This window comes from Pituophis catenifer, unplaced genomic scaffold (assembly GCF_029215685.1).
Source record: "Pituophis catenifer annectens isolate HBS135680 unplaced genomic scaffold, rPitCat1.0.hap2 SCAF_2, whole genome shotgun sequence".
NCBI classification, from domain to species: Eukaryota; Metazoa; Chordata; class Lepidosauria; order Squamata; family Colubridae; genus Pituophis; species Pituophis catenifer.
This window is the reverse complement of record NW_027256882.1, coordinates 282,719,603-282,746,437: the sequence shown is the minus strand read 5'-3', so window position 1 is coordinate 282,746,437 and position 26,835 is coordinate 282,719,603. Positions and strand designations below refer to the sequence as shown.

The window sequence follows — 26,835 nt, the reverse complement described above, 5'->3', positions numbered from 1 at the left end:
GCCCCCCACAGAGAGGGCTCGCAATCTGGGTGTCCTCCTGGACGCACGGCTGTCTTTAGAAGAGCATATGACGGCCGTGGCCAGGGAGGCCTTTTATCAGGTTCGCCTGATTCGCCAGTTGCAGCCCTTTCTGGATCGGGACGCCTTGCGCACGGTCACTCACGCCCTTGTCACCTCCCGGTTGGACTATTGTAATGCTCTCTACATGGGGCTCCCCTTGAAGAGCACTCGGAGGCTCCAACTGGTCCAGAATGCGGCCGCGCGGGTGGTTATGGGTGCAACCCGTTGTGCCCATGTGACACCCCTCCTGCGCGAGCTGCACTGGCTCCCAGTGGTCTTCCGGGTGCGATTCAAGGTGTTGGTTACCACCTTTAAAGCGCTCCATGGCATAGGACCCGGGTACCTTCGAGACCGACTTCTGCCACCAATAGCCTCCCACCGACCAGTTCGCTCCCACAGAGAGGGTCTCCTCCGGGTGCCATCAGCCAAGTTATGTCGGCTGGCGACGCCCAGGGGGAGGGCCTTCTCTGTGGGAGCTCCAGCCCTGTGGAATGAATTGCCCCCCGAAATACGAAAGATTTCCGACCTCCGGGTGTTTCGCTGCGCTCTGAAGACCCTGTTGTTCCGCCAGGCAGGGCTATTAACATAATGTTTTAAATTGGGGTATTTTAAATTTCTGGGATTTTAATTGGAGCCTAATTATTTAATGATTTTAAATTTTAATTGTTGTCGTGTTTTTTGTGTTTTTAAATAGGCTGTACACCGCCCTGAGTCCTTCGGGAGAAGGGCGGTATAGAAATAAAATTATTATTATTATTATTATTATTATTATTATTTAGTCCAGATCTTTTAGAATTAGGGAATATTGCATTAGACTGTTATAGACATTCATTCATTCATTCATTCATTCATTCATTCATTCAATTTCTATAACCATGCTCTATAACCAATTGACTCTGGGTGGCTAAAATTATAAAACAATTAAAACAAACATTAAAACAATATTGCAAAATACCTTCCATGGATGGTGAGACAGATGAGATGCCAAGAATAATTCCAGATTCTTTAGGAAGTAAAAGGTTTACAGAGAAGTGAAAGAATAGAATGGCTCTGGAAGGGAACTTGGAGGTCTTCTAGTCCAACCTCTTGTTCAGGCAGGAGGCCCTGCTGTATAGCAATCGTACTCTTTTTGGAGAGTTGAGAAGTGAATTGAGCCTTGGTGGCGCAGCAGACTAAAGCGCTGTTAACTAGCACCAGCTGCCTGCAATTACTGCAAGTTCGAATCTCACCAGGCTCAAGGTTGACTCAGCCTTCCATCCTTTCGAGGTAGGTAAAATGAGGACCCGGATTGTGGGGGCAATAAACTGACTTTGTATAAAAAAAGAACACCGCTTGGGTGGGGGGGCCGAAAGCCCTACTAAGTAGGTATATACAAAAGTATGAAGGCTATTGCTTAACGCATTGTAAGCCGCCCTGAGTCTCCGGAGAAGGGCGGCATATAAATCGAACCAATAAATAAATAAATAAATAAATAAATAAATAAATAAATAAATAAATAAATAAATAAATAAATAAATAAATAAATAAATAAATAAATAAATAAATAAATAAATAAATAAATAAATAAATAAATAAATAAATAAATAAATAAATAAATAAATAAATAAATAAATAAATAAATAAATAAATAAATAAATAAATAACTAACTAACTAACTAACTAACTAACTAACTAACTAACTCCAGAGGCTTAGATAAGCACAGACAAACCATGGATAGTAAATGCAGGGGGGAAAAAATTGATAATCTTCTCTCGTTTTCTTTTTTTCTGGGACAAATTTGGCCAATTCTTCATTTTTGCAGAGTATAATATGTAGCCAGGATTTCGGGAATAAAAAGATGGGCATGGGAAAGAGACTTATTTTTCCCTTGGAAGGACTTCAGCCTATGGTGCATGCAATTCCATCACAGAGATTGTTAACTAAATAGAGGCCTTCGTTTTAGAGGATCAAATAAATAAATAAAATGGTGAAGTAAAGCTGACAGTCTTTTAATTCATTCTTTGAATTTGTAGGGTTTTTTTTTTTTTTGTTAGATTTATCAGTGCCCTGTGCATGACTAAAGTAAATAAACCCATCATCCCATGATAGACAAATGCCAAGGAGATAATTCTGTCACCTACACGTTGTCAGAAAGTACTTGCCAGTCAACTAGGACTAAATTCTACAGCTAATCATACTATGCTGTTTTGTGAGAGCAGCTTTAAATGAGGACAAAATCCTGCATCCTGGATAACTGTATTAGATCAATACCATCAACTTGCTTTTAGCTTTAGACTTCAATATGTAAGACAAGGAAATGAACATAACTTTTAATACAAAGCAGAGCTGCTGGTCATCTGAGTCAAGTTTTAAAATCAATATTTCCTTCCAGATTTATCTCAAAGAAATTATGTATGGGAAAGAGCTGCAGTGAATATTAGAAAGACAGTTGTGAAGAGCAATGTGTTTCCAGCGTGTAAATTAAGGTGCCTTTGTAGGGAGTGGCATAGAGCATTAAAAACTCCTGTAATATATTGTGCAAAAAACTGTGTGAACTATCTCATTTTGTTTTAACTTTCTCCCACTTGAAGCCTTACAAATATGTTGGTTGACAACTCCTATTAGAACAGGTCAATAACTCATTGGGTGCCCTGCAGAGAATTATACCTCAGTATATATGGAGGACATCAAGTGAAAGAAAAATGTTCCATTTTAGGGATTTTGGTCGATCAGGTTCACCTGTTCTATGATACCATGAGAAATTATTTGACCTCAGATACTTCAATGTCCATGTGCATTGGGTATTTAAGACTCAAAGGGTACAAACATTCTCCCCAGAGAATAATCTCTCCTTCCATAAAGAGCACATGGTTATCCATTTATTGCAGGGGTGTCAAACTCAAGGCCCATGGACCAGATCCAGCCCACAGGGTGCTTAGATCTGGCCTGCAGTGTTGCCCTGGAAACAGTGAAGGACTGGCCCGCAGTGCCTCTGACAGCAAAAATGGAGTTTGGGAGGGCTGCGCGAGCTCCATTTTCGCTGGCAGAGGGTTGCAGGAGGCCATCGCAACCAAAAACGGAGCTCGGGAGCCCGTTTTCACTGGCAAAGCGCTTGGGCCACCACAGGCGCTCCCAACACATGACTTCAAGCTGGCCGTGCCCATCTTGGCCATGCCTACCTCAGCCCCCTAAGGTCAAACACAACCCTGATGCAGCCCTCAGTGAAATTGAGTTTGACACCTCTGATTTACTGCATCCGAAGATAAAGCTGTAAACAATGGAACAAGAGAGTAGCCAGTGTCAAGAACAAGCCAGGATTGATGGTTATTCTACAAAGCAAGAATCACAGATAAACCAGAAGCTGAAGAGCAACTGTGGAGCACACAAGACAAATCAAGAGAGAACCGAACAACAAAGGCTTGAGGAACAAGTCAGATTCAGGCAGAACTCCGATGCTCAGGAAAGTCTCCACTCCCAACTGCAAGTTCCTTCTATTGGGTTTCTTTCTAGAAGAATCTGAAGGTCATTATGGGTGACTAAAAAGAGTCCAAGGCAGAACATTCTTCACCAAAATGGCTATCAGCTTCAGTTCAGTAGTTCATTATGCAAGGCAGTTCCACATACTGTAGGTTCCAGTGGCACTTAAGGTAGAGGTCTTACAAAATTTCCTACATATAGTATAGGAATTCTGTATTTGCTTTCATACTTGGTATATTGTTGTTGTTTAGTTGCTAAATTGTGTTCAACTCTTTGCAACCCCATGGACCACAGTACACCAGGCCCCCCTGTCTTCCACTGTGTCCTCATGTCTGCCCAAATCCATGTTCATTGCATTGATGACACCGTCTAACCATCTCATCCTCTGCCATCCTCTTCTCCTTTTGCCTTCAGTTTTTCCCAACATCAGGGTATTTTCCAATGTGGCAATAGATGTCATAAAATGGGTCAAAACTCACTTAACAACTGTCTTGCTTAGCAGTGGAAATTTTGGGTTCAATTGTGGTCATAAATCAAGGACTACCTGTAACTATTATGAGAACTTGAAGGATTCTCTTGATACCAGTGGATAGATATGACACTTGGACTTTTTCTAAAGCAGTTAATTTTGATTTGTTTCAAAGGCATCTCTGAAGATGGAAAACACTATGCTATATTATCTCATGCCGAGATTTAGTTTCTAGATTTTCACTTTTTTTAGGAAAAAAAAAAGACCAAGGCCCAAATTTTCTTCCCACTATGAAATATTTTGCTCTTCAGAATAGCTAAAAGGCCGTGACCAATTTGCCCTCTTCATCTTTAGCTACACTGAGGGAAATTGTGATTAAATGGTTCTTTGAATAGCCCGATAGTATATTTTGTTCACTTTTGGGCCTGATATAACCTGAAAGGATTTGACAATTATTACAAAGTAAAACAGATCTAATCTTTCTCTTCGTGAGGGCACACAAATAATTTTAGATGCATTTGTGATTATTTTGGAAACTGCTGTCTGAAATCTACTACAGAAAGCTATTCGTCTTCTTCCAGCTTTCTCTACACCAGCCTAAATCTGCCAGGGAGGTAATGAACTTTTTATCTATTGAATTCCAGGACTGAAATTGGCATAATCACTGCTGAGGGTTCAGTTAGTAACTAAACGTTTCTGATGTTCGAGAAAGATATGACGGCACCATTTTATTTTTTTGTTATAATAATGGGATTATTGATCGTTTTTGTCTGGATAGGAATGAACTCAAAGGGTTTAAGGGTGTGATCTTTCATCACGTCTTCTCCATCAGAAATGGTTATCAAGAAAAGTCATTTTAGGAAAGCATGTGTAAGACTGCCCTGATAAATTTCCTCATTTCATTTTTTTTTTTATTTTTTTTCCTGACTCTCTCAGACCTTTTCAGAAAGCGGGCAGCTTTCAATTTCATTTCATTCCAATTCATTTTAGATGTCTACCAAGGAAAAATGAGGAGTAACTTAAATAAATATATTCCATTTGCTTAAAATACCTCATATTAAGTGGGTGTACGCACACACAGAGATACAGTTAGATATTCAGATCCTGTTTCTGTGAAGAATGGTCTCTTCCCACATTAACTTTTAATTTTGCTTTAGGCTGATTTCTTTATGGCTACCATAATAATCGGGTCATATTTGTGAGAAGGATAGAATTTCATTTGCATTTCTGTGAATTCATGTGGAAATGTGTTAGAAGGTGTTCTTTTCAGCATACAATAAGGCGACTACAAAAAAAAAAGGGAAAAAAAAGAAGAAAAACCCTCAACTACCAGTCTCTTAAGAGGATTTGTAATACCTCTCAAACTAATTGCAATCGTATAGTACATACTGTTGGAGGATTATCATAAATTACTTACCATTTGGGGGAAGCTTATAATCATCTTTCGGTCCACAACTCCAGAGCTCGGAAAACTTAACTAGATTCCACTGTTTCAATCCAATAAGAGTGATGTCTGTACGTATTTTTTTCATCTGTCTCCAAAACCTAGTCAGCATCCATCTTTCTTCCTCGAACACTTATCATAACCCCGCTCATTTTTTTTCCTTTTCTCTTTGGAGGAAGTTTCATAATGCAGGGATCCTCAATCCCTGGGCTGCGAACTGGTACCAGTCTATGGCCAGTTAGGAACTGGACCACCCAAGTGTGCGAAGTTTCATGTACACATGCCCAGGATCTAGGTAGTGCATGAAACCATTCCCACCCCCCATATCCATGGAAAATTGTTTTTTTTTTTTAATTTGATTTTTATTATAACATATAGTGATACATTCGGTACATTTTTGGTTCATTGGTGCAATTATATACATATATACATCTACATGCATTATTACTTGTCTTTTATTTGATATTGTTTCTTAAAGCTAGATTTAATTTCAAAACACTTAAAGATAATAGTGCTCAAATCTCTAAGACTAAATATAATACTATTCATATGGATTTTGTTAATTAATTAATATTTAATCTCTATTTCCTTCTTTATTTCTTTTCCCCATCCATTTGTACCACATGTCCCACACGCTATAAAATTCCGAATCTTCTCTGTCATTAATTTCTGAAGTCAATTTGTTCATTTCGGCGCACTCCAATATTTTTCCAATAACATGTTCTTGAGGTAGTATTTGTTTTTCTTTCCAATACTGGGCAAAGGAAATTCTAGCGGCTGTCAGAATATGTATAATTAAATACTTTTTCTTTTTTGCATATTCAGTTTTCAAAATTCCCAGGAGAAAGGCTTTTGGTTCAAAATCAAAATTTGCTTTTATTATTTCTCTAATCCACATCCATATCATCCTCCAGAATTTTTGTGCCTGATTACATGTCCACCAGCAATGATAGAAAGTACCTTGCTGATGGTCACATTTCCAACATTTAGGGCTCGAATTGGGGTAGATCTTCGCTATCCTAGCTGGGGCCATATGCCATCTATAAAACAGCTTGTATTGGTTTCCCTTGTAAGCCGTAATTGTTTTCTATGGAACCAGTCCCTGGTATCCAAAAGGTTGGGGACGACTGTCAAAATGGATATATCATGATGGGTTGCCTATGGAGGTGCTCAGTCATCCAGGTCATGGATGTCCCAAAGGTGCTTTTGTAAGAGGCAACTGGACTTCTGGTTTTTCTTCAATGATATTTCGCTTATCATCCAAGAAGCTTCTTCAACTCTGACTGGATGGTGGGGAATGGAAGGATTTATACTTCTTGCAGACAGCTGGTCATTTGCATTCTTTTAGCGAGTTGTGAAGGCCACCTGGAGGTTATATCTGTGTCATCAGGGTCACCTGAGTGTTGCAAATGAGTGTGGAGCCTTCTTGGAACTGCTGAAAGAACTGTGTTGTAGACTGAAGATAGATGATATTGAGAAAGGGCTGTTCAGTTTTGACAAAGCTGTTCAGCTTTGATCCCTCTTTCAATCCAGTGGTCCCCTCTATCTAAAATGTGGACTTTGGGTGTTTTATTCTTGGGGTGGACCAGCTTCTGCCTTAGTGTATTCTTGGGTTTGAAGTGTGCATGTATGTTGCGTTGGCTAAAGATCCTCCTGAGCTTTTCCAGAAAGGAAAAAACTAGAAAGTCCAACTGCCTCTTGAAAAAGCACCTTTGGGACATTACGGGTTGGTTGTTGGTTTACACCAAATGTAAGTCAATAAAATCCTGGACTTAATCTAGTCCAACCTGTAGGAATTACTGCTGAACATTTTAAAGCCTAAATGAAACATAGAATCACTTCTTGGTGAGATGCAGATTTCAACCTTTATGGATCAACAGCTGTAAAAGTGTATAGGTGCTGAGATTTATTTATTTATTTTTGACAAATAGCTGTCATGTCTTCCAAAATTGTTCAGAGCAGGGTAGCAGGGATTTCATTATGCTAATAATTACATTGCCTCCAAGCTTTCTGAAGCTGCGTCACCCCACAGAGCCCAGAAGCAAATTTTCTAGAAATGTAATTAAAGCTGTTAACTGCAGTAAGACAAGAGAAGACGAAGAAGAGAAATCACAGACAATCGAATCACGCTCCTGTTTATTGATAGGCAAAGGGCTTCACAAACAGCTTGCACTGGGTTTGTTTTTTTCTCTGCAGAAAATTAGGAGGCGTAAAGCAAAGTGAACTGTGTTCTTAAGGCTGCAAATAAAAGACTATTATTATTATTATTATTATTATTATTATTATTATTATTATTATTATTATTCATATTTCTATGCCGCCCACTCTCCGAGGACTCTGGGTGGCTTACACCAAAGACAGTATACTAAATATTGCCCCTAACAATCTGGGTCCTCATTTTACCCACCTCGGAAGGATGGAAGGCTGAGTTAACCTTGAACCGGTGAGATTTCTCATTATTAGGGCCACCTAAGTAGGTAACATAAAGAGGAAGGAATTGTAAGACTTCATCGGTCTACAAAGCAGAAAAGAGGAATTCTCGGAGAATAACTTGTCTCGGGTCTTAAAGAAGCCCTTCAGATACAGTACAATGTTGATGTGCCCCATCGTTTTCCTTGTAGGGCCATATTGAAACTTGGTGAGACATTTAAGGAGAATGAATGTAGGCAAACAGCCAGCAGAGGACTCCGGCCTAGGGTGGAGTCAAGCGAGTCATTAGTCTAGATGTCTTATGTTCCCACAAATGGTCAAAATCCAATCCCTCTTGAATTCTGTTGACTCTTATCTAGTTGACTCCTATCTTAGTGCTGACTGTTATTTGTACAGATTCTTGTATATAGCCAAGAGCAATAAATAAACTTAACTGGGATTCTATGTGTGGCTTCGATTCTTTGCATCTGACATGGATGTCGCATTCAGGAATATCCTACAGCAGAAAGGACCATCATCCCCTGCCCTCCTCTCTCCCCACCCCCTTCCAGAGGTGGGTTTCAGCAGGTTCTGACCAGTTCTGGAGAACCGGTAGTGGAAATTTTGAGTAGTTCGGAGAACCGGTAGTAAAAATTCTGACTGGCCCCGCCCTCATCTATTCTCTGCCTCACAAGTCCCAGCTGATTGGGAGGAAATGGGGATTTTGCAGTAACCTTCCCCTGGATTGGGGAGGGAATGGAGATTTTACAGTATCCTTCCCCTGCCACGTCCACCAAGCCGCATCACGCCCACCAAGCCACGCCCACAGAACCGGTAGTAAAAAAAAATTGAAACCCACCACTGCCCCCTTCCCATTTTCCAATTCCTCTCCATAGAACTATACAGTAAATTCCGGGAATACAGATAATGGAGCACATGTGGGCAAAATCTTGCAGTCAGCAACATAATGGCTGGCTGGTACACATACTTATACCCTGCTCCTGCATTAGAAATTTCATAATAAACTGGAAAACAATGATTGCATTGCCCAAAAATGCATTGTTTTAGGGTGATTTCTTGCAGAAATATGCAAACTTATACAGAACAGTTTCCAGAGTAAGAAAAACGTACAGAAAATGCAGAAAATATCTGTGCAGACTTTTTAAAGGAAAACAAAACACACTACAAACTAATATAAACACAGCTAAAATAAATTTAAGATGGCACTGATTGTTTCATGCCTCCCTACTGCCTTTGATTAATTTAGAGATTTAGCTCTGTCTATCAATCATTTATTTAAGATTGTTTTACACTATAGAATACCATATCATGCCATCCTTGCATATGTATATTTGAACATGTACTTGACTTAACTCTTTGGGACAAGTCACTAATTTGTATAGGATTTAATAGTCTATATCTGTCAATGAGAACCAGACATGCAGCTATTGTACAGTTTACTTGTAATAAAAATTAAAATTGTACAAACTGGCTGTCATTACATATACTGCATGTGTCTTTATTTATTTTCCTTTTTGGAAAAAAAAATAAATTCCATCCTTCAAAACTGAATTATTCCAAGACAAACTAATGATACTGTAAAATGATACTGTAAAATTGCAGAAATCGATAAACGCAAAGCAGCAGCCCAATTAGTTAAGATGGTTTCATGCAGCACAATTTAGTACATTAATAAATTAATATACTAAAAGGCTTGAGAGGAAGAAAAGGGGAAAAAAATCTTTGCACAGCACTAGAAAGACAATAAATCAGTGGTGAAATCCAATTTTTTTACTACCAGTTCTGTGGCTTGGTGGGTGTGATTTGGCTTGGTAGGCGTGGCTTGGTGGGAGTGGTTTGGCTTTGTAGGCGTGGCTTGGTGGGAGTGGCAGGGAAAGGATACTGCAAAATCTCCATTCCCATCCCACTCCAGGGGAAGGATAATGCAAAATCTCCATTCCCAACCTACTCCTGGGGAAGGATACTGCAAAATCCCCATTCCCTCCCCACTCCTGGGTGAAGGATATTGCAAAAACTCCATTCCCACCCCACTCTGAAGCCAGTCAAAGGTGATATTTGCCGGTTCTATGAACTACTCAAAATTTCCAGTACCGGTTCTTCATAACCTGCTGGATTTTACTCCTGCAATAAATATATTTTCCAGTAGAGTAATGGGATTGTAGAACTAGGACACTAAATGAAATAATAATCGAGCTACTGTATGTAGAAGACAATTGTTCTGCTGGTAAGAACAGTCTCATGTCTGTTTTATTTTTCTATAATTGAAGAGAACTTAAGGGAAATGAAAAGAGAAAAAAAGAAAAGGCCTTAGGCATTAACGTTCAGTAAACTGATACTTAATGGCAGGAAGACATGGGTTTATTGAAAATGCTTCCACACCAAGAAAGAATGCAAATAGAAAGTTTGGGAGATGAAACAGAAAAATAAATAAATAATACGAAGTACTTTTTAAACTCCATTTTTTCGGTTTGTTTTTGTTTTGTTTTTAAAGTGACATGATGTTAGCTTCCTATTAATTTCTACTTCTGCATTTAAAAGCTGAAGTGAATTTCTATTTCTGATTTTCTGTTTCTGCATTTAAAATCTGAACACTGGCTGATTTGCTGTACACGAAATGGGTCTTTGAAACTAATAGCTGAATATTCAGAGGTGACTTCTTTGGTTCTTCTTCTTTGTCCATCTAGTTTATGATTTATTTTCTCTCATCCTCAAAGGGATGGATAAAAGCAAAACATTAATGGAGATTAATAAGTCCTCACATTGAAATAACATTAAACATATCCCTTTTACCAAAGCCCCCCTAAATAGTCCTTAAAAGTTCCTGCAATTAGAATTATAGGATCAAAATGCTGAATACAGAAAAAAAGAGTTGGAAGGGATCTTGGAGGTCTTCTAATCCAACCCTTCCCAAGGCGACCCTATACCAAGTGATGGTTAACTTTTTTGGTGTTGAGTGCCCAAAGCATGCATGTGCACGAATGCACACGTGCATGCCCGAACCCCAAAAATGCAACGTGAGCGCCCTCCCCGCGTATGCGCCCCGTGTCCTGTTTTGTGCCTGGAAAGCCTCCTGCACCAGCCTGGAAGGCAAAAAAAGGGCTCGGGGGCACCATGCAAGGCCCCCACTCCCTGTTTTGGGCCTGGAAAGTCTCTTGCACCAACCTGCACCAACCTGCACCCCCTGCGCATGTGCTTCGCCTCGCTGTGCATGTGCAGCAGAGACCCAAAGACCAGCTGGCCAGCAGGAGGCTTTCATACATGCACAGTGACGGCTGGCGTATTCACAGAGAGGGCTCTGTGTGCCACCTGTGGCATGCATGCCATATGTTCGCCATCGTGGCCCTATACCAGTGTTGGCGAACCTTTTCAGCACTGAGTGCCGAAACGGGAGCCCACATGCACATGCAGGGGGAAGCGCCAGAACTGGGAGAGCAGCTCCCTGGTGCGCGCGCATGGGAACGCCGGAAACTGGATGATCAGCTCCCTGACATGCATGTATGTGCCGGGAAGCTGAGCTTCCGGTTTTTGGCATGCGCCTGCATGCCGGTCACATGGTCTTCCGGTTTCTGGCACGCATGCGCATGCAAAGATCATCTTGCCAGTGTGTATGTGTGCACCAGAACCCGGAAGATCAACTGGCGACGGCTGGTGTGCCCAGAGAGATGGCTCTGTGTGCCACTTCCGGCATGCGTGCCATAGGTTTGCCATCACGGCCCTATAACTTTCCAGGCAAATGACTGTCCAATCTCTTCTTAAAAACCTCCAGTGTTGGAATACTTACAACTTCTGAAGGCAAGCCATTTCACTGATTGTTATCAGTGGTAGGTTTCACTTACCTTTGCTACCAGTTCGCTCGCAGAGCGTATTTGATGAGCAGAGCGTATTTGATGATGTCTGGGCAGGCGGATGGGCGGAGCTTCCCACCGCCGTTGCTACAGTTTCGGGAAGGGCGAACTGGTAGCAACCCACCGCTGATTGTTATCACTGTCAGGAAATTTCTCCTCACTTCTAGGTTGGATCTCTTCTTGGTAACTTTACATTTATTACTCCTGGTTTTGCCCTCAAGTGCTTCAGAGAATAGATTGTCCTCCTATTCTTTCAAATAAAGGAAAGCTACTATCATATCACCCTTAGTCCTTCTCTTTGTTAGATTAGACATTCCCAGTTCGTGCAACCATTTAACATATGTTTTGAACTCCAGACTCTAATCATCTTTTCTGCACTTTTTCTAGGGTCCGAATATCTTTTTTTTTATATAAGGTGACCAGAACTGAATGTAATATTCCAAGTGTGGTCTCACTCAAAGCAGTATATAGTGGTACTAATGCTTCATGTGATCTTGATACTATTCCTCTGCTGATGCAGCCTAGGACTGCATTGGCTTTTTTGGCAGCTGCAAGACAGTGCTGGCTCATACTTAAGTGGTTGTCCACTAGAACTGGTCGGGACTATAGCACAGGCATCCAAGTCTGATGATAATATTGACAAAATGGGTGTCACAAATCACAGTGCAATTGTGCCATTTCTTTGTCCTTTCATAACCCCATCACACGTGTTATACTAAAGTAAGGAAGGGGTAGATTTTGACACTCAGTACACCTGATAGATGCCTACTGGAGCTGCAGTGGCGCAGTGATTAAAATGCAGTACTGCAGGTTTCTTCTGCTGATTGCTGGCTGCCAGCAGTTCAGCAGTTCAATTCCCACTGGCTCAAGATTGACTCAGCCTTCCATCCTTCCGAGGTTGTTAAAATGAGGACCCAGATTGTTTGGGGGGGGCAATAGGCTGACTCTGTAAACCGCTTAGAGAGGGCTGTAAAGCACTGTGAAGCGGTATATAAGTCTAAGTGCTATCGCTATTGCTACTTCCATTAGGCCAACAAATTCAAACTCCTAACATTCCCTATTCCTCTAATCCCTCTTTATTATGACTTAACTTCTTACATTATCATTCATTGTCATTGTCATTCATTACATTGATCATCATTATTGCCAAATGCACTGTTAGAATGCCACTTTGAAACAAGCGTCTAGTAATGAAATTGCTCCGTTCTATCACAATCTGTCTTTTAATTTAAGATTGCAATTTTATTTTTCTGTTTGGCATATTACTGCTATCAGGTTTGATTTCTCTGAAGTTGATCGGCTGTAATCCTGTTCTGATGTGGAAGTATCACTTCTGACCCTTTCCTACTACTTGGAAGGGACCATAGTATCTACACGTTTATTTGCAGGCTGCTTATCTGAGTTCCATAATCCGAAAATTCAGCTAAAAGTTCATAAAATTCATGAAGATGATTACAGTCTAGTCAAACTGTAAACTGAATATTGAGTAATGTTCAGTATTGCTAGGCATAGATATGGACTTGGTGGGGAAAAGGTAATTTAGGCCACACAGAGATTTGCATGTAATACTTGTAAGCAACTTCTTAAAGAAGTTGTATCTTTATCTAAGTTCTCTCATCAGCAGCTGCAGGAATTCAGACAATATGAGTTTAATTTTCCTCTCAAATGAGACAGTTGTTTGCCTGCTGCCATCAACTACAGCTGACTCTAGTGATGCTGATGACACAGACAAACCTACAAGTGGACTCAACAACTCTCTAAAAGAATGCAAATGACCAGCTGTCTGCAAGGAATATAAATTCTTCCATTCCCCATCATCCAAAAGGTTTTTGGATGAGAAATGAAACATCTTCAAAGAAAAACAAAAAAGTCCAGTTGCCTCTTGAAAAACCATCTTTGGGACAACTGGGTATGTCTAGTTTGATGAAAAAAAAGGACTAGGGGTGATGTGATAGCAGTGTTACGATATCTCTGGGGTTGCCCCAAAGAAGAGGGAGTCAAACTATTCTCCAAAGCACCTGAGGGCAGGACAAGAAGCAACGGGTGGAAACTAATCAAGGAGAGAAGCAACTTAGAACTAAGGAAGAATTTCCTGACAGTTAGAACAATTAATCACTGGAATAACTTGCCTGCAGAAGTTGTGAATGCTCCAACACTGGAGGATTTTAAGAAGATGTTGGATAACCATTTGTCTGAAGTGGTGTAGGGTTTCCTGCCTAAGCAGGAGGTTGGACTAGAAGACTTCCAAGGTCCCTTCCAACTCTTGTTATTCTATTCTATTCTAACTATGACCTGGCTGACTGAGAATCTCCATAGATGTATGCAGTACATTTATTCTGCCCCTTTTAGCAGGGGTGAAATCTAAAATTTGTTACTGCCGGTTCTGTGGGTGTGGCTTGGTGGGGGGGGGTAATGTGACTGGGTGGGCATGGCCAATTTTTTTTTAAAACTTTTAAAATCATTTTTTCTAGAACCTCTTCGGTGAAGAGGTTGTAAAAAAAATGCTTTCAAAAAGCTCTGACGATCCCAGCTGAGTTGCCTGATCGGCAGAGACTTTTTTTTTCTTTTAAATGCCTCTGATTGATGATCAGGCAACTCAGCTTGGATCGTCAGAAGCATTTAAAAGAAAAAAAGGTTTTTTTTTTTCTTTTAAAAGCCTTTGATAATCCCAGCTGAGCTGCGCGATCATCAGAGGCTTTTTTTTTTTTTTACTTTTAAAAGCATTTTTTTCGGCTGAAGAGGTTGTAGAAAAAATACTTTTAAAAATAATTTAAAAAAGCCTCTGATGATTGTGCGGCTCAACTGGGCATGGGGGGTGGGCAGGGATTTTTGCTACTGGTTCTCCAAACCACCCACCTCCATCGCTACCGGATCGGGTGATCTGGTCTGAACCGGGAGCATTTCACCCCTGCCTTTTAGTAAACTTTCCAGGCTACCCAGATGAATTCCTTCTCTCCTGATCTGTTACAGAATCTGCTTCTGCATGTTACACAACAGAAATTTGCCCAATGGGTCTTTACAGCAGTGTTGCTCAACCTCATCATCTTTAAAATGTATGGACTTCATCTCCCAGAATTCCCCTGCTGCACATCTTAAAGTTGCTGAGGTTAAGAGAAAAAAAAATGGTCTGCAGAGTGTATCCACAGATAATGCGGAGATCCCAAATAGCAGCAGGCAGTCTGTCTCCCCAGTTGCACTCATTAAAGTTCGGGTGCTTTTATTTGGCTGTCTCATTTATTATTGATTATATTGTTTGCATGTTTTTTTCTCCTGGTCAGCTTTTTAAGCTGTGAGCTTTTGATGATCATCATAATAATAAATCATTATTTCATTTCTAGTCCTTTCAAAGGGTAGAGAACAGGTCCTTGGTATTATTCCAGATGGGTAAAAAGTGCTATCGCAACCTTAAGTCCTCTCTTCTTAAAGTAACCTGATGCCAGTAATTTCAGTTTTTTTCCTTACAGGATTCAGATTGAGGTCCCCAAACATCTTCACAGAATTTGTTCTGAACCTTTTTCAACAACTTCTGAATCCTTCTTCAAGAAGGTTTCCAAGTCATTATTGAAAATATAATGGTCCCGAGATTGAATCTTGTGGCACCTACAGTATCTTTCCAATATGATCAGGAACGAGCACTCTTTATAAAGTTTTCAAGCCAGTGGTAGACCCATCTTGCAGCCTCAGCCTATATTTAATTAGGTTGCTCATCAGAATGCCCTGCGGTACTTTGGCAAACGCTATTCTGAAGTCAAGATACATGATGTGCTGTAATATCCCTTGTCAGTCTGCTCCTAATAAGACTAAATACTCCCAGTTCCTTCAATCGCTCTTCACAAAGTTTAATTTGTACTCTCCTGATAATCCTCATTACCTTACCCTGAACGTATTCCAATTTGCCTAAATCCTTGTTAAAGCCTTCTGTGTAGAATGGAATAGTATTTATATCAGATGGATTGCTTCGAATCACTTGGGCCCTCCTTCCCTGCCCCCTGCCCCTGGAAGATGGGAATAGTATTTAGCCTTCTCCAAGCAGTATTTATTCTGTTGCCCAAGATTTCACAATAAAACTTGAGAAGTCATCATAGATGCTATTGGAATTGATATGGCCATAATACTATCCTACAGTAGTGGCCAAAAGTGTGGAAACCTTTTGGGGAAAGTGTATTTTTGAGGTTTGATGGCTAATAACACCACTTTTTTTTATTGGAGTTTCAAGATAATCATATTCCACTGTTGAATGGCCTGGGAATAGCCCAACCCAATTGAAAATCTATGGAGCCGACTAAAGAAACTTGTTAGTCAGAAGCGACCCAGCAATAAAACCCAGTTAATAGAAGCAATCATTCAACCTTGGTTTCACATTGTAACAGCTGCAGAACTAAAAGACCTGGTTCACTCCATGGGAAGACGTTGTAAAGCTGTAATTCATGCTAAAGGTTACCCAACTAAGGATTAACTGACGTGATGGTAATTTTTGTATATCTCCTTTTTTCTACATGTTTCACTTTTCTTCTTTATAACTGCTATTCTAATAGCAAATCCTTCATAAAAGTTATTGCATTACATTCTTGATTAAATTATCTTTCCATTGATATATAATTTTATGGTACTACTACCAAAAAAAAAAGTGGTGTTATTGGCTAGTTTTAGAAAATACACTTTTCCCCAAAAGGTTTCCACAATTTTGGCCACTACTGTAACTTTATATCTGAACTCCCATTTTATGACCCTGTAATCCCTCAATCTGGGATAGAGTTGGGGGTGACTGAATGGTCCTAAGAATTTACCGGCCAAATACCTTTCCTAATGCCATGGGGAGTTTGCAGCAGATTTTTTTTTTTTTGCATCCTAGGAGAGAAATATCTGCTGCTACCTAGGATTGAACTTTCAACCTTCTGAACAAGAGGCAAGCATCTGCACCATTATGCCACCACACCACTCAACTTTATATCTGAACTATTCCTGTTTATTTTTTCCCCCAATACAGTGCAAGTTCCTGGACCAGTAGAAAACCTCCAGGCTGTCTCTGTCTCACCTACCTCAATTCTTATCACATGGCAACCACCTGCCTATGCAAATGGCCCAGTGCAAGGGTACAAGTTGTACTATACAGAAGGACCAACTGGGAAAGAACAGGTGAGGAAATGAAGGCATTTATAGCAGTTGAAATGACAAAAAATGGAATGAATAAATCCCAGAAAGGTGGAAAGGTTTTCTAAATTTCTGTGATTTATCAGCATCCTCCTCCCCACCCCCCTCCCCAAAAGGGAAATGTGATTCTTTGATGTAAGCTATGCATTATCAAAATGTGGGCATTCAGTGACATCAGAGAAATCTGGCAAAAGAGAGTGCCACAACATTAGGCAGTAATTCTTGCTTTTTCTGTGTTTCATTATTCAAACAGGAAGAAGCAGATTCCTTAGCAGGAATGTGTCTAGTTACTTAGCCAGAAATGGAGATTTTCTGGGTTTTATTGGGCCGTTTTTCCCAGTTGAATATAAATTCCATTCTACATTTTGTAGGGGAAAATGGTATTTGGTCCATCATACATTACAGAGGGGAAAAATTTAGCAACATAAAAATATAATTTCCCTTACTTAGGACACATTCCTACCACTGCTGTTTCTTAAGCTGCAGTCTTTAGAATTATTATAAAATTATTATATGTGCAATAGCATTTTGCCTGTTTTTGTGTATCCTTTAATACATTAAATTGTCAATCCCCTGTTCCTACTTACAGATTTTACAGACATCTTTTTTCCTTAGACAATTGTATTTGGGTATGTACTATTGTTTCTAATTTGCATAATGTATATTGATAAAAAAAAAAAAAAAACCTTGGCTACGTAGGGAAAACCTGGCTAGAAGAAAAACACACATAAACCCTACGAAGAAGTAAGAAAATTGATACTGTACCTTTACAGGGAGGATATGGGTGTGGCCTACTGATGACAGCTAACGAGCTAGAAATGGATCTATTTAGGTCTCCCACCTAGCAGTTAGAGCTTGCTAGGTGTTAGAAAGGAAAAAAGCCCAGAACTGAGCTGGAGCTACAAAAAAACCTTGGCTACGTAGGGAAAACCTGGCTAGAAGAAAAACATTTATATATATATATATATATATATATATATATATATATATATATATATATATATATATATATATATATATGGCTAAGTGGTCTAAGGCAGTGGTCCCCAATCTTTTTATCGCCGCGGACCAATCAGCCTTTGATAATTTTACCGTGGCCCGCTGAGCGCGTGCAGGGGTGGGGGCTTTGGGCCACACGTGCGTACCTGCGCGGGGCTCTCTTCCCTGGAGCCTTTGCGCACGGCCCAGGAGCTTTTGCGCATGGCCCAGGAGCTTTTGTGCACGGCCCAGGAGCCTTTGCGCTGCAGCGTTCATGTCCCCCGGCCGCTGCGCGGCCCGGTGCCAGGTACTCCACGGCCCGGCACCGGTCCGCGGACCGGGGGTTGGGGACCATTGGTCTAAGGCACCCTGTTATTAAGCTGGTTATTAAGACCAACTGCCTGCAATTACTGCAGGTTCGAATCTCACCAGGCTCAAGGTTGACTCAGCTTTCCATCCTTTCTAAGGTAGGTGAAATGAGGACCCAGTTGTGGGGGCAATAAGCTGACTTTGTATAAATATACAAAAGGATGAAGGCTATTGCTGAGCACATTGTAAGCCGCCCTAAATCTCCGGAGAAGGGCGGCATATAAATCATTTTTTTTTTAAAAAAAAAAGATGTTTGCATAGCCATAGTGGGGTGATATCTCAAATCACCACTTTCAGGCTTTATCAAACATTTTGTGTTGTCTGTTGTAAGACTTAAGGGAGACTGGGATAGTACTATTTCTGTCTTATGAGACTTCATCAGCCAGCCACACCCTTATTTTATAACTCCTCCCTGTAAAGGTCAAATATTTATTTTTATTTTGTTCTTTTAATTCGTAGGTCTCCCTTAAGTCTTACAACAGACAACACAAAATGTCTGATAAAGCCTGAAAGTGGTGATTTGAGATATCACCCCACTATGGCTATGCAAACATCTTGAGCTACGTGGAAAAGAACCCTGACTAGAAAAGTATTATACATTTGAACCTACGAATTAAAAGAACAAAATAAAAATAAAAATTTGACCTTTACAGGGAGGAGTTATAAAATAAGGGTGTGGCTGGCCGATGAAGTCTCATAAGACAGAAATAGTACTATCCCAGTCTCCCTTAAGTCTTACAACAGACAACACAAAATGTCTGATAAAGCCTGAAAGTGGTGATTTGAGATATCACCCCACTATGGCTATGCAAACATCTTGAGCTACGTGGGAAAGAACCCTGACTAGAAAAGTATTATATATATATATATAGAGAGAGAGAGAGCAACACAGAGTTGCAGTTTGTCAGCAAAAAAAAAATAAAAAAAGGCCCAGAAACTTGTGAATGAGATTTCACAGAACCAGGGCTGCAGAACAACCTAGTTTACGTAGGTAAAACCTGGCTAGAAAGAATATGCATATATATATATATATATATATATATATATATATATATATATATATATATATATATATATATATATATATATTCATTCTATCTATCTATCTATCTATCTATCTATCTATCTATCTATCACAATGTTCTAATCTAGACAGTATTTTTGTGCTGTCATATTTTTATTTATTTATTTATTTATTTATTTATTTGTTTGTTTGTTTATTTATTTATTTATTTATTTATTTATTTATTTATTTATTTATTTAATACATTAATACATGGTTTTTCTGTTTATTCTTTTCTGCATCCAGACTGTAGAAGTTAACGGGATATCCTACAAGCTGGAAGGTCTGAAGATATTCACAGAATATACTCTCCGCTTTCTGGCTTACAATCATTATGGCCCAGGAGTATCAACTGAAGGCCTGACTGTTAGAACCCTTTCAGATGGTAAGTTAGAGCTACGAAACATTAGGATGTACAATTAATCAGACCTGATTAATGTAATTTGAAACAAGTGTCAGCTTGGTTTGGTAACCCAGTGGCATTTAACGAAATATCTGGACTTTTACTCTTCTAAATCAGCGACTCGTTGATCTGGTTCAGAGAATGAATTTGGTTTCCTGATTCACTCAGAGTACCTTCCAGATCTTTGAACTGGATTCTCATGGTCTTAAATACTGCTGTTTAGTTCTCCTCTTTCTTCATTATATATTCAGGTGTTGGCAATTGAAACAACTTTTGCACATCATCAAACACTTGGTAGATTAGCCTCCTGAAATGACATTGAATGGTAGCTTGGATCATCCACTTATTCCCTGGTTTTATTTTGAAAATTGTTGTTAAATACATGCCAAACAGAAAAAGAAAAAGAAAGCAAAAGACTTAGGGATTTTGGTAGATAAGTTTAGGATATCCTATATAGACATGAGAATATTAATGAATGAAATCTGTGTCTGTCTGTCTGTCTGTCTGTCTGTCTATCTATCTATCTATCTATCTATCTATCTATCTATCTATCATCAGTTGATCTATTAAAAGAAAATTCACTACCAGACAAGAATTCCAGAATATATGTTAATGAATATATAGAGGGATGAAGAAGAGAGTACAATAGAAACAAACTAAGTTTATGTTACCTTCTCAAGGTTATGTAGCTCCATTATTTTCAATATTCTGTTCTCTCATATACACATACACACATACTGTTGAATGACCCTCCAGATTATGGTTTACTTTACCCAACCGGAAATCAAAGGATTAGTAATAGAGAGTAGAAAATCTTAAATTTGCTTGTGGAAAACAAAACCCACGATACCAAGGTAAGGGAATGGCATCGCCACGCAAGACAAGGTCCAGGTTGTTGTATGCATCGATTTCATAGCTGCAATCTTTTAATGTAGGTTGAGTTGAGAAGGAGTGACTGGCTCCAAGTCATCCATCTTTGAAGAAGAATAGAACCTGGTTCTTCTTAGAATATACTCCTAGACCAGTATATTCTCCTAGACTAGATACTCCTAGAGCAGTATCATAAAACTACTCTGCATTGACTATTTTACTTGATGTCTAGTTAAATTCTAGGATTTCAATGTCTATGGAGATTCTCAGTCATCCAGGTCATGGTTGTCCCAAAAGTGCTTTTTTCAAGATGCAACTGGACTTTCTTGTTTTTTCTTTGAAGACATTTTGCTTCTCATCCAAGAAGTTTCTTCAGCTCGAATTTCAGCCTTAATATAAAAAGAAAAGTATAGGTTACTGATTTGGTATATATTATGAGTTTCCAGTCATTTCATATAGTAGGCTGTTTCTTCTTCTTTTCTGAAGAAATTTTGTTACACAGTGTATAAATACATTACTGAGTTATTTTTTTCAAACATTAATTTCAAACATCAGTAAGAAGGAGTTAGCCAACAAACTCAACATCAAATAAACAAAAATTATAGTTGCACTACAAGTTCTAGGAACTGTGAAACCAGACTTTGTAAATTAACTCAATCAAGAAAAATATTAACTGAGCAAATTGCATATGATAGTTGTACATATTTAATGTGATCAATTTCTCTTGTCCCCTAAACTCTTACTGTCGATTTCCATATTAATTTTGCCCTTAAGAAGTTCTTGCAAGTTTTGTAATCTCTCCCATTAGAGAATTCCTGCAGAATGTGGATGGATTTAATCAAGTAACTAAAGATTAATAGCCAGCATGTTATCATGTAATTACTTTTTTAAAAAAAAATCACATTGTAATCAATGCTGCACATTGTTGCTCAGTGATGTGTTTATTTGAGAATAAATAAATTTAAAGGTTTTTGTTTGTAAATTCACAATATATAACTTATTAGAGCATTGGTCAGCCATAAAGTAATGATTTGGACTCTTAAGTGCTTAAAGAGCCAGTTTCATTAAAATATTTTTAGAATGCAGAAACTACATGAAATTTGGATAATTTTATTTGAGATATTAGAAGATCTTGCATAGGGAGAAACAAAATGTTATCAGAGCTCATGAAAGAACCGCTGTGAAACTTCAAAAGTTTTAACTTTGCTTTCCTCTCTCTTTTGGTAGTCATGGATAATGTAGGATAATGTAAACCAGATGTTGAAAAAAGGTAACAAGGCCAAATTTAGAAACCAAGAGTCCTGGATGCAGTAGTCACATTAGTTTCCTTAAAACAAAAAAATATTCTTATTTCTTGGGGGCTCTAGCTCAATGCTTAAATTCTTGGTTTGTAAGTGGAATGTTCAATTACTGAGAATGAGTTTTTAGAAAGAAAAGCAAACTTGCTAAAACCTTGTAAAGCTTCTCCCTTTTTAATATTCAGCAATACTACATGGACCTCCCTGACTTTCTTATGAGCCTAGCCAGATACAATTCATTACTTGTAACTTGGAGGCTCTTCCATTATCCCCTGGATTTTACTTTCTAATCAATGGATGTCTGTTGATGCCAAGTGCTTAGTATCTTAAAGCTCTTAGATCAAGGTAGTAATCTTATCTGGAAGCAAATTAGTTCAAGTAACTAATTTAAATCTGTTACAATATCTTCAGCCACAGTTAATCTGTTGCAGAGAATGAAATGTTGTGATTTGAGGGAGGTGACCCTCTGGATGTGCTTCTGGGTTCAACAAGAGACCCTCACATGCTGGGTGATAATTCCTCAATGATTCATTCATCAGTTTGGACTGCCTTTCTCAGAGAGTAATATCTGGATAATAATATCCTCTTCTCTAACATCTTTTACAAGAAGTAATGGATGGAAACTAATCAAGGAGAGAACCAACGTAGAACTAAGGAGAAATTTCCTGACAGTTAGAACAATTGATCAGTGGAACGACTTGTCTCCAGAAGTTGTAGGTGCTCCAACACTGGAGGTTTTTAAGAAGAGATTGGACAACCATTTGTCTGAAATGGTATAGGGTTTCCTTGAGCAGGGGGTTGTACTAGAAGACCTCCAAGGTCCTTTCCAACACTGTTATTCTGTTTTAATATTAATGCTCAGCATTTCCACTACAATATAATGCTTTACCTAATTTTTGTCTCTGGGGTTTTTTTTAAAAAAAGTTTCCATTACATTGAATTGGGTATTTTACTCAGAGTGTAACATCACAATTGTGCATATTTTTTCTACCATTTTTATTCAATTTCCTAAAACAGATTTGCTTTTGAAATTTTTTCCAAAGCAAAAAGGGATTTTGGTGATATTCAGATGAATAAATTTTTAATTTTCTCGTATTTTTATTTAATTGAAATACATATTGCAAAGGTATGTGTGATAGTTGTGTCTTTAATTGTACAATTGTCTCTTCAACAATCAATCATTTCACTTGTTTTCCAAGGTTTCCATGAAATTCTGAGCAGCTAATTAGCCCATATAAATACCTTTTCCCTCTAGTTAAATTTTGAAAAATGTCCTCCCATTTTAATTACTTAAACATTTTTATTGCTTAAGCAGTGCCTTTATTGTATGACACCTTGACAGCTGTTTGAATACAATAATTGATATATGTCGGAAAAACGAATGGGCCTACTTTCATACTGAATTAAAAGGAATTTTACAGAGTATATCCTACAGCAGGGGTCCCCAAACTTGGCAGCTTTAAGACTTGTGGACTTCAACTCCCAGAATTCTCCAGCCAGCTATGCTGGGAGTTGAATTCTCCAGCCAGAATTCTGGGAGTTGAAGTCCACAAGTCTTAAAGCTGCCAAGTTTGAAGACCTCTGTCCTACAGTAAAGCAATCACTAAAGGTAATAGAACCAAAGCAGAACCACCATTGCCCCAGAAGGCAAAAGAAATAAACTATTGTAAAACATCTATTGGAAAGGTGAATTTTTCATTTTCCAATTTCCTTACCTTGAGTCAAATTATGTAAGGCATTGGGAACGAAGAACAACACTTATGACTTAGATGACGGAATAGAAGGGGAACTCATCAAATTTGCAGATGACAATAAGCTGGCAGGAATAGCCAACACATCCCGGAAAACAAGCTCAGGATCAAAAAATTTTTTAACATACTTGAACAATCAAACAATATGAAATTTAAAGTGGAGAAAAGCAAGGTTTTACATCTAAGCAGGAAAAACCAAAGGAACAAATACAGATTAGCTGAAACCTGGCTCAAACATGAATCAGCAGATATAAAAGAGAAGACAAGAAACGAATAATACATACTTTCTTTTCCAAATTATATACGCAGGAAGAAACAATAGAAGCGGAAATTAAAGAATATCTAGAGAAAATAAATGCACGTAAACTTACGGAGGAACAGAAAGAAGTATTGAATAGACCAATCTCTGAAACAGAATTCGGAATTGCAATAAAAAGGCAAAAAAATACTAAGACACCAGGGCCAGATGGAATACCCATTGAGCTATATAGATGCATACAAAAGCAGATAGGAGGTTTTATGTTAGAAATATTCAATGAAGCACTACAGGAGACAAATATACCCAAAACATGGATAGAAGCACTAATCACACTTATATATATAAGGAGGACTCAGACCAGCAATTAGTACAAAATTACAGGCCTATCTCTTTATTGAATTCTGATTATAAAACTTATATGTCAATAATTGCTGAAAGGTTAAAAATGATTCTAAATAAATTCATTTGGATGAAAATGGTTTCTTGCCAGGACAACAAATTAGAAATAACACACACACTATAATTGATATGTTTAACAAGTTTCACTTGGTTTTCCTTGATGCCCAAAAAGCTTTTGATAATTTGAATTGGAGATTTATGATACATTTTTTTTTTAAAAAAAAAAGATTTTAACATACTTAAACAATCAAACAATATGAAATTTAAAGTGAAGAAAAGCAACGTTTTACACCTAAGCAGGAAAAACCAAAGGTACAAGTATAGATTAGGTGAAACCTGGCTCAAACATGAATCAGCAGTGTGAAGGCAGAAGTAAAAAAAAAAAAAAAACTAATACAATCCTTGGTTGTATAAACAGCCATAATCAAAATCATCTGAAGTATTAGTTCCACTTTCTAAAGCCTTAGTAAGACCACACCTGGAATACTGCATCCAGTTTTGGTCACCACGTTACAAAAATGATGTTGAGACTTGGGGGAAAAAAGTGCAAAGAGGAACAGCAAAGATGATTAAAGGCCTACAAGTAAAGACATACAAAGAACAGTTGCACGGATTGCATATGGCCGGTCTAGAGAAAAGAAGGACTAGGGGTGGCATGATAGCAGTATTTCAGCATTTGAGGGGCTGCCATAAAGAAAAGGGGGGTCAGCTTACTTTCCAAAGCACCAGAAGGCAAGACAAGGAACAATGGATGAAAACTAATCAAGGAGAGAAACAACCTAGAATTAAGGAGAAACTTCCTAACCATGAGGACAACTAACCAGTGGAACAACTTGCCTTCAGAAGTCATGGGTACTTCATCACTGGAGATTTTTAAGAAGATACTTGGACAGCTAGTTATCTGAAAAGGTATAGGGTCTCCTGCTTCAACAGGGGGTTGGATCAGAAGACCTCCAAGATCCCTTATAGCTTTATTCTGATTGATTGAACACAATAAATTGCTCAATATAGTTTCTTTATTGCTGTTCACCTATAGACAGAATCTTGCCAGACTAAAACATGCTCTGTATAACTATCAGATAAATATTGTGAAGATTTTGGCAGAATCCTTTCTAGGTCTCTTTCTATGTACTTATTGCTGAACTGGCTCTTCACTCTTCCCTCCTGCAACTTAGTGCCAAATTCCACCACATCTTGGTTCCAATGATAGGAAAAAAAATCTGTCTATCAATGTGGTCCTATCTCAGTTTCTCTGCTTCTGACATCAGATCACATAAGCAATACTGTGGCTATGACAAATATGCACTACAAAACGTCATATGACTTCTAGATAGCAGCCCAGAGATTGAGACATCGGACTATTTATTGTCCATCTGGAGTCCAGGTGTGATAACCTTATAGAGCACTAATCAGTTAATATCCCCTCTTGAGTCCCACCTAGTTGACCATTTGTGAAAAAGATATCTGAGATTTCAATACTTCCTTCAATTTGTTCCGGGCATCAAATGGGTGTATTTAAGATGCAAATATATTGACTAGCTTTTGCAATGAGAATTGGGTGGTGGAGAAATTTGACAAAACAGGTCTGCGTCTTAGCTTAAGGTCTAACAATGAACCCCTTCTCAGTTTATACTTGAACAATATTACTGAGGATCATAGCAGGCAACATGCTTCAAGGTAGAAGCTCACAGTGGGACTGCATGGACTCTGGGTCCTTCTTCACTGTATGGGATGGTCAATGCCCAAGAAGGGAAGAAGTCATTAGAAAGCAAAAACAGCTTTACTTCTTCTTAGTAAAAACTTGACAAACAGAAAGAATTATATGTGCTCTAAGTAAGAAATACCATATTTTTTGAACTATAAGACACACTTTTTTATCTCCCAAAATGTCTGTGTATCTTATAAACCAAATATTGCTGACCTGTATATTGCTGACCCACACGATCCCATTTTCGGGCCTTTTGGGGGGGGGCTTCCCCCCCCCCAATTTTCAGGGCTTTCTTCAGCCCATTTTTGAGGCTTTTTTCAGCCTGTTTTCAAGGCTTTTTGGCCCATTTTGAGGCTTTTTTCAGCCCATTTTTCTGGAAAAACTGGGCCAAAAGAAGCCTCAAAAATGGATTGAAAAAAGCCTCGAAAATGGGCCAAAAAAGCCTCTAAAACAGGCCAAAAAAGCCTCAAAAACGGGCCAAAAAAAGCCTCAAAATGAGTAGAAAAAAGGCTGGAAAAGGGCTGAAAAAAGGGCCCAAAATGGGTCGCACAGAGGCCCAAAACTTTTTTTTGTTGTTGTTTTCCTCTTCTAAATTTAGGTACATCTTATAGTCAGGTGTGTCTTATAGTCTGAAAAATATGGTACTTTATTCCATGAAATAAAATACTTTCCCCTACAACTGGCATTCAGTGGCTTTGACATCTTGCTCATCTGTTTGGAGGTTTCATGCATAATGAACAATGAGCCAGCGATCAATCAAGAGGATAGCAAGATTGTGAGAACATAGAATGGTGCCTTTTTCCAAGCTAGGCCATTAGCTCACATAGTGGTAACATGCTGGGAGGAGGAATAATCAGAGTTTTTGCTCTCGTCCCCTTAAT

At 38.7% G+C, this 26,835-nt stretch overlaps 1 protein-coding gene across 1 annotated transcript in view; it reads left to right on the top strand.

Moving 5' to 3' along the window:
* Positions 1-26,835, top strand: part of DCC (DCC netrin 1 receptor) — a 764,852-nt gene that overhangs the window by 458,247 nt on the left and 279,770 nt on the right. Inside the window, exons 10-11 of the mRNA XM_070934567.1 lie at positions 16,693-16,841; positions 19,513-19,651. Of these exons, the coding sequence (XP_070790668.1) occupies positions 16,693-16,841; positions 19,513-19,651 (288 nt within the window). The remainder of the gene's footprint in view (positions 1-16,692; positions 16,842-19,512; positions 19,652-26,835) is intronic.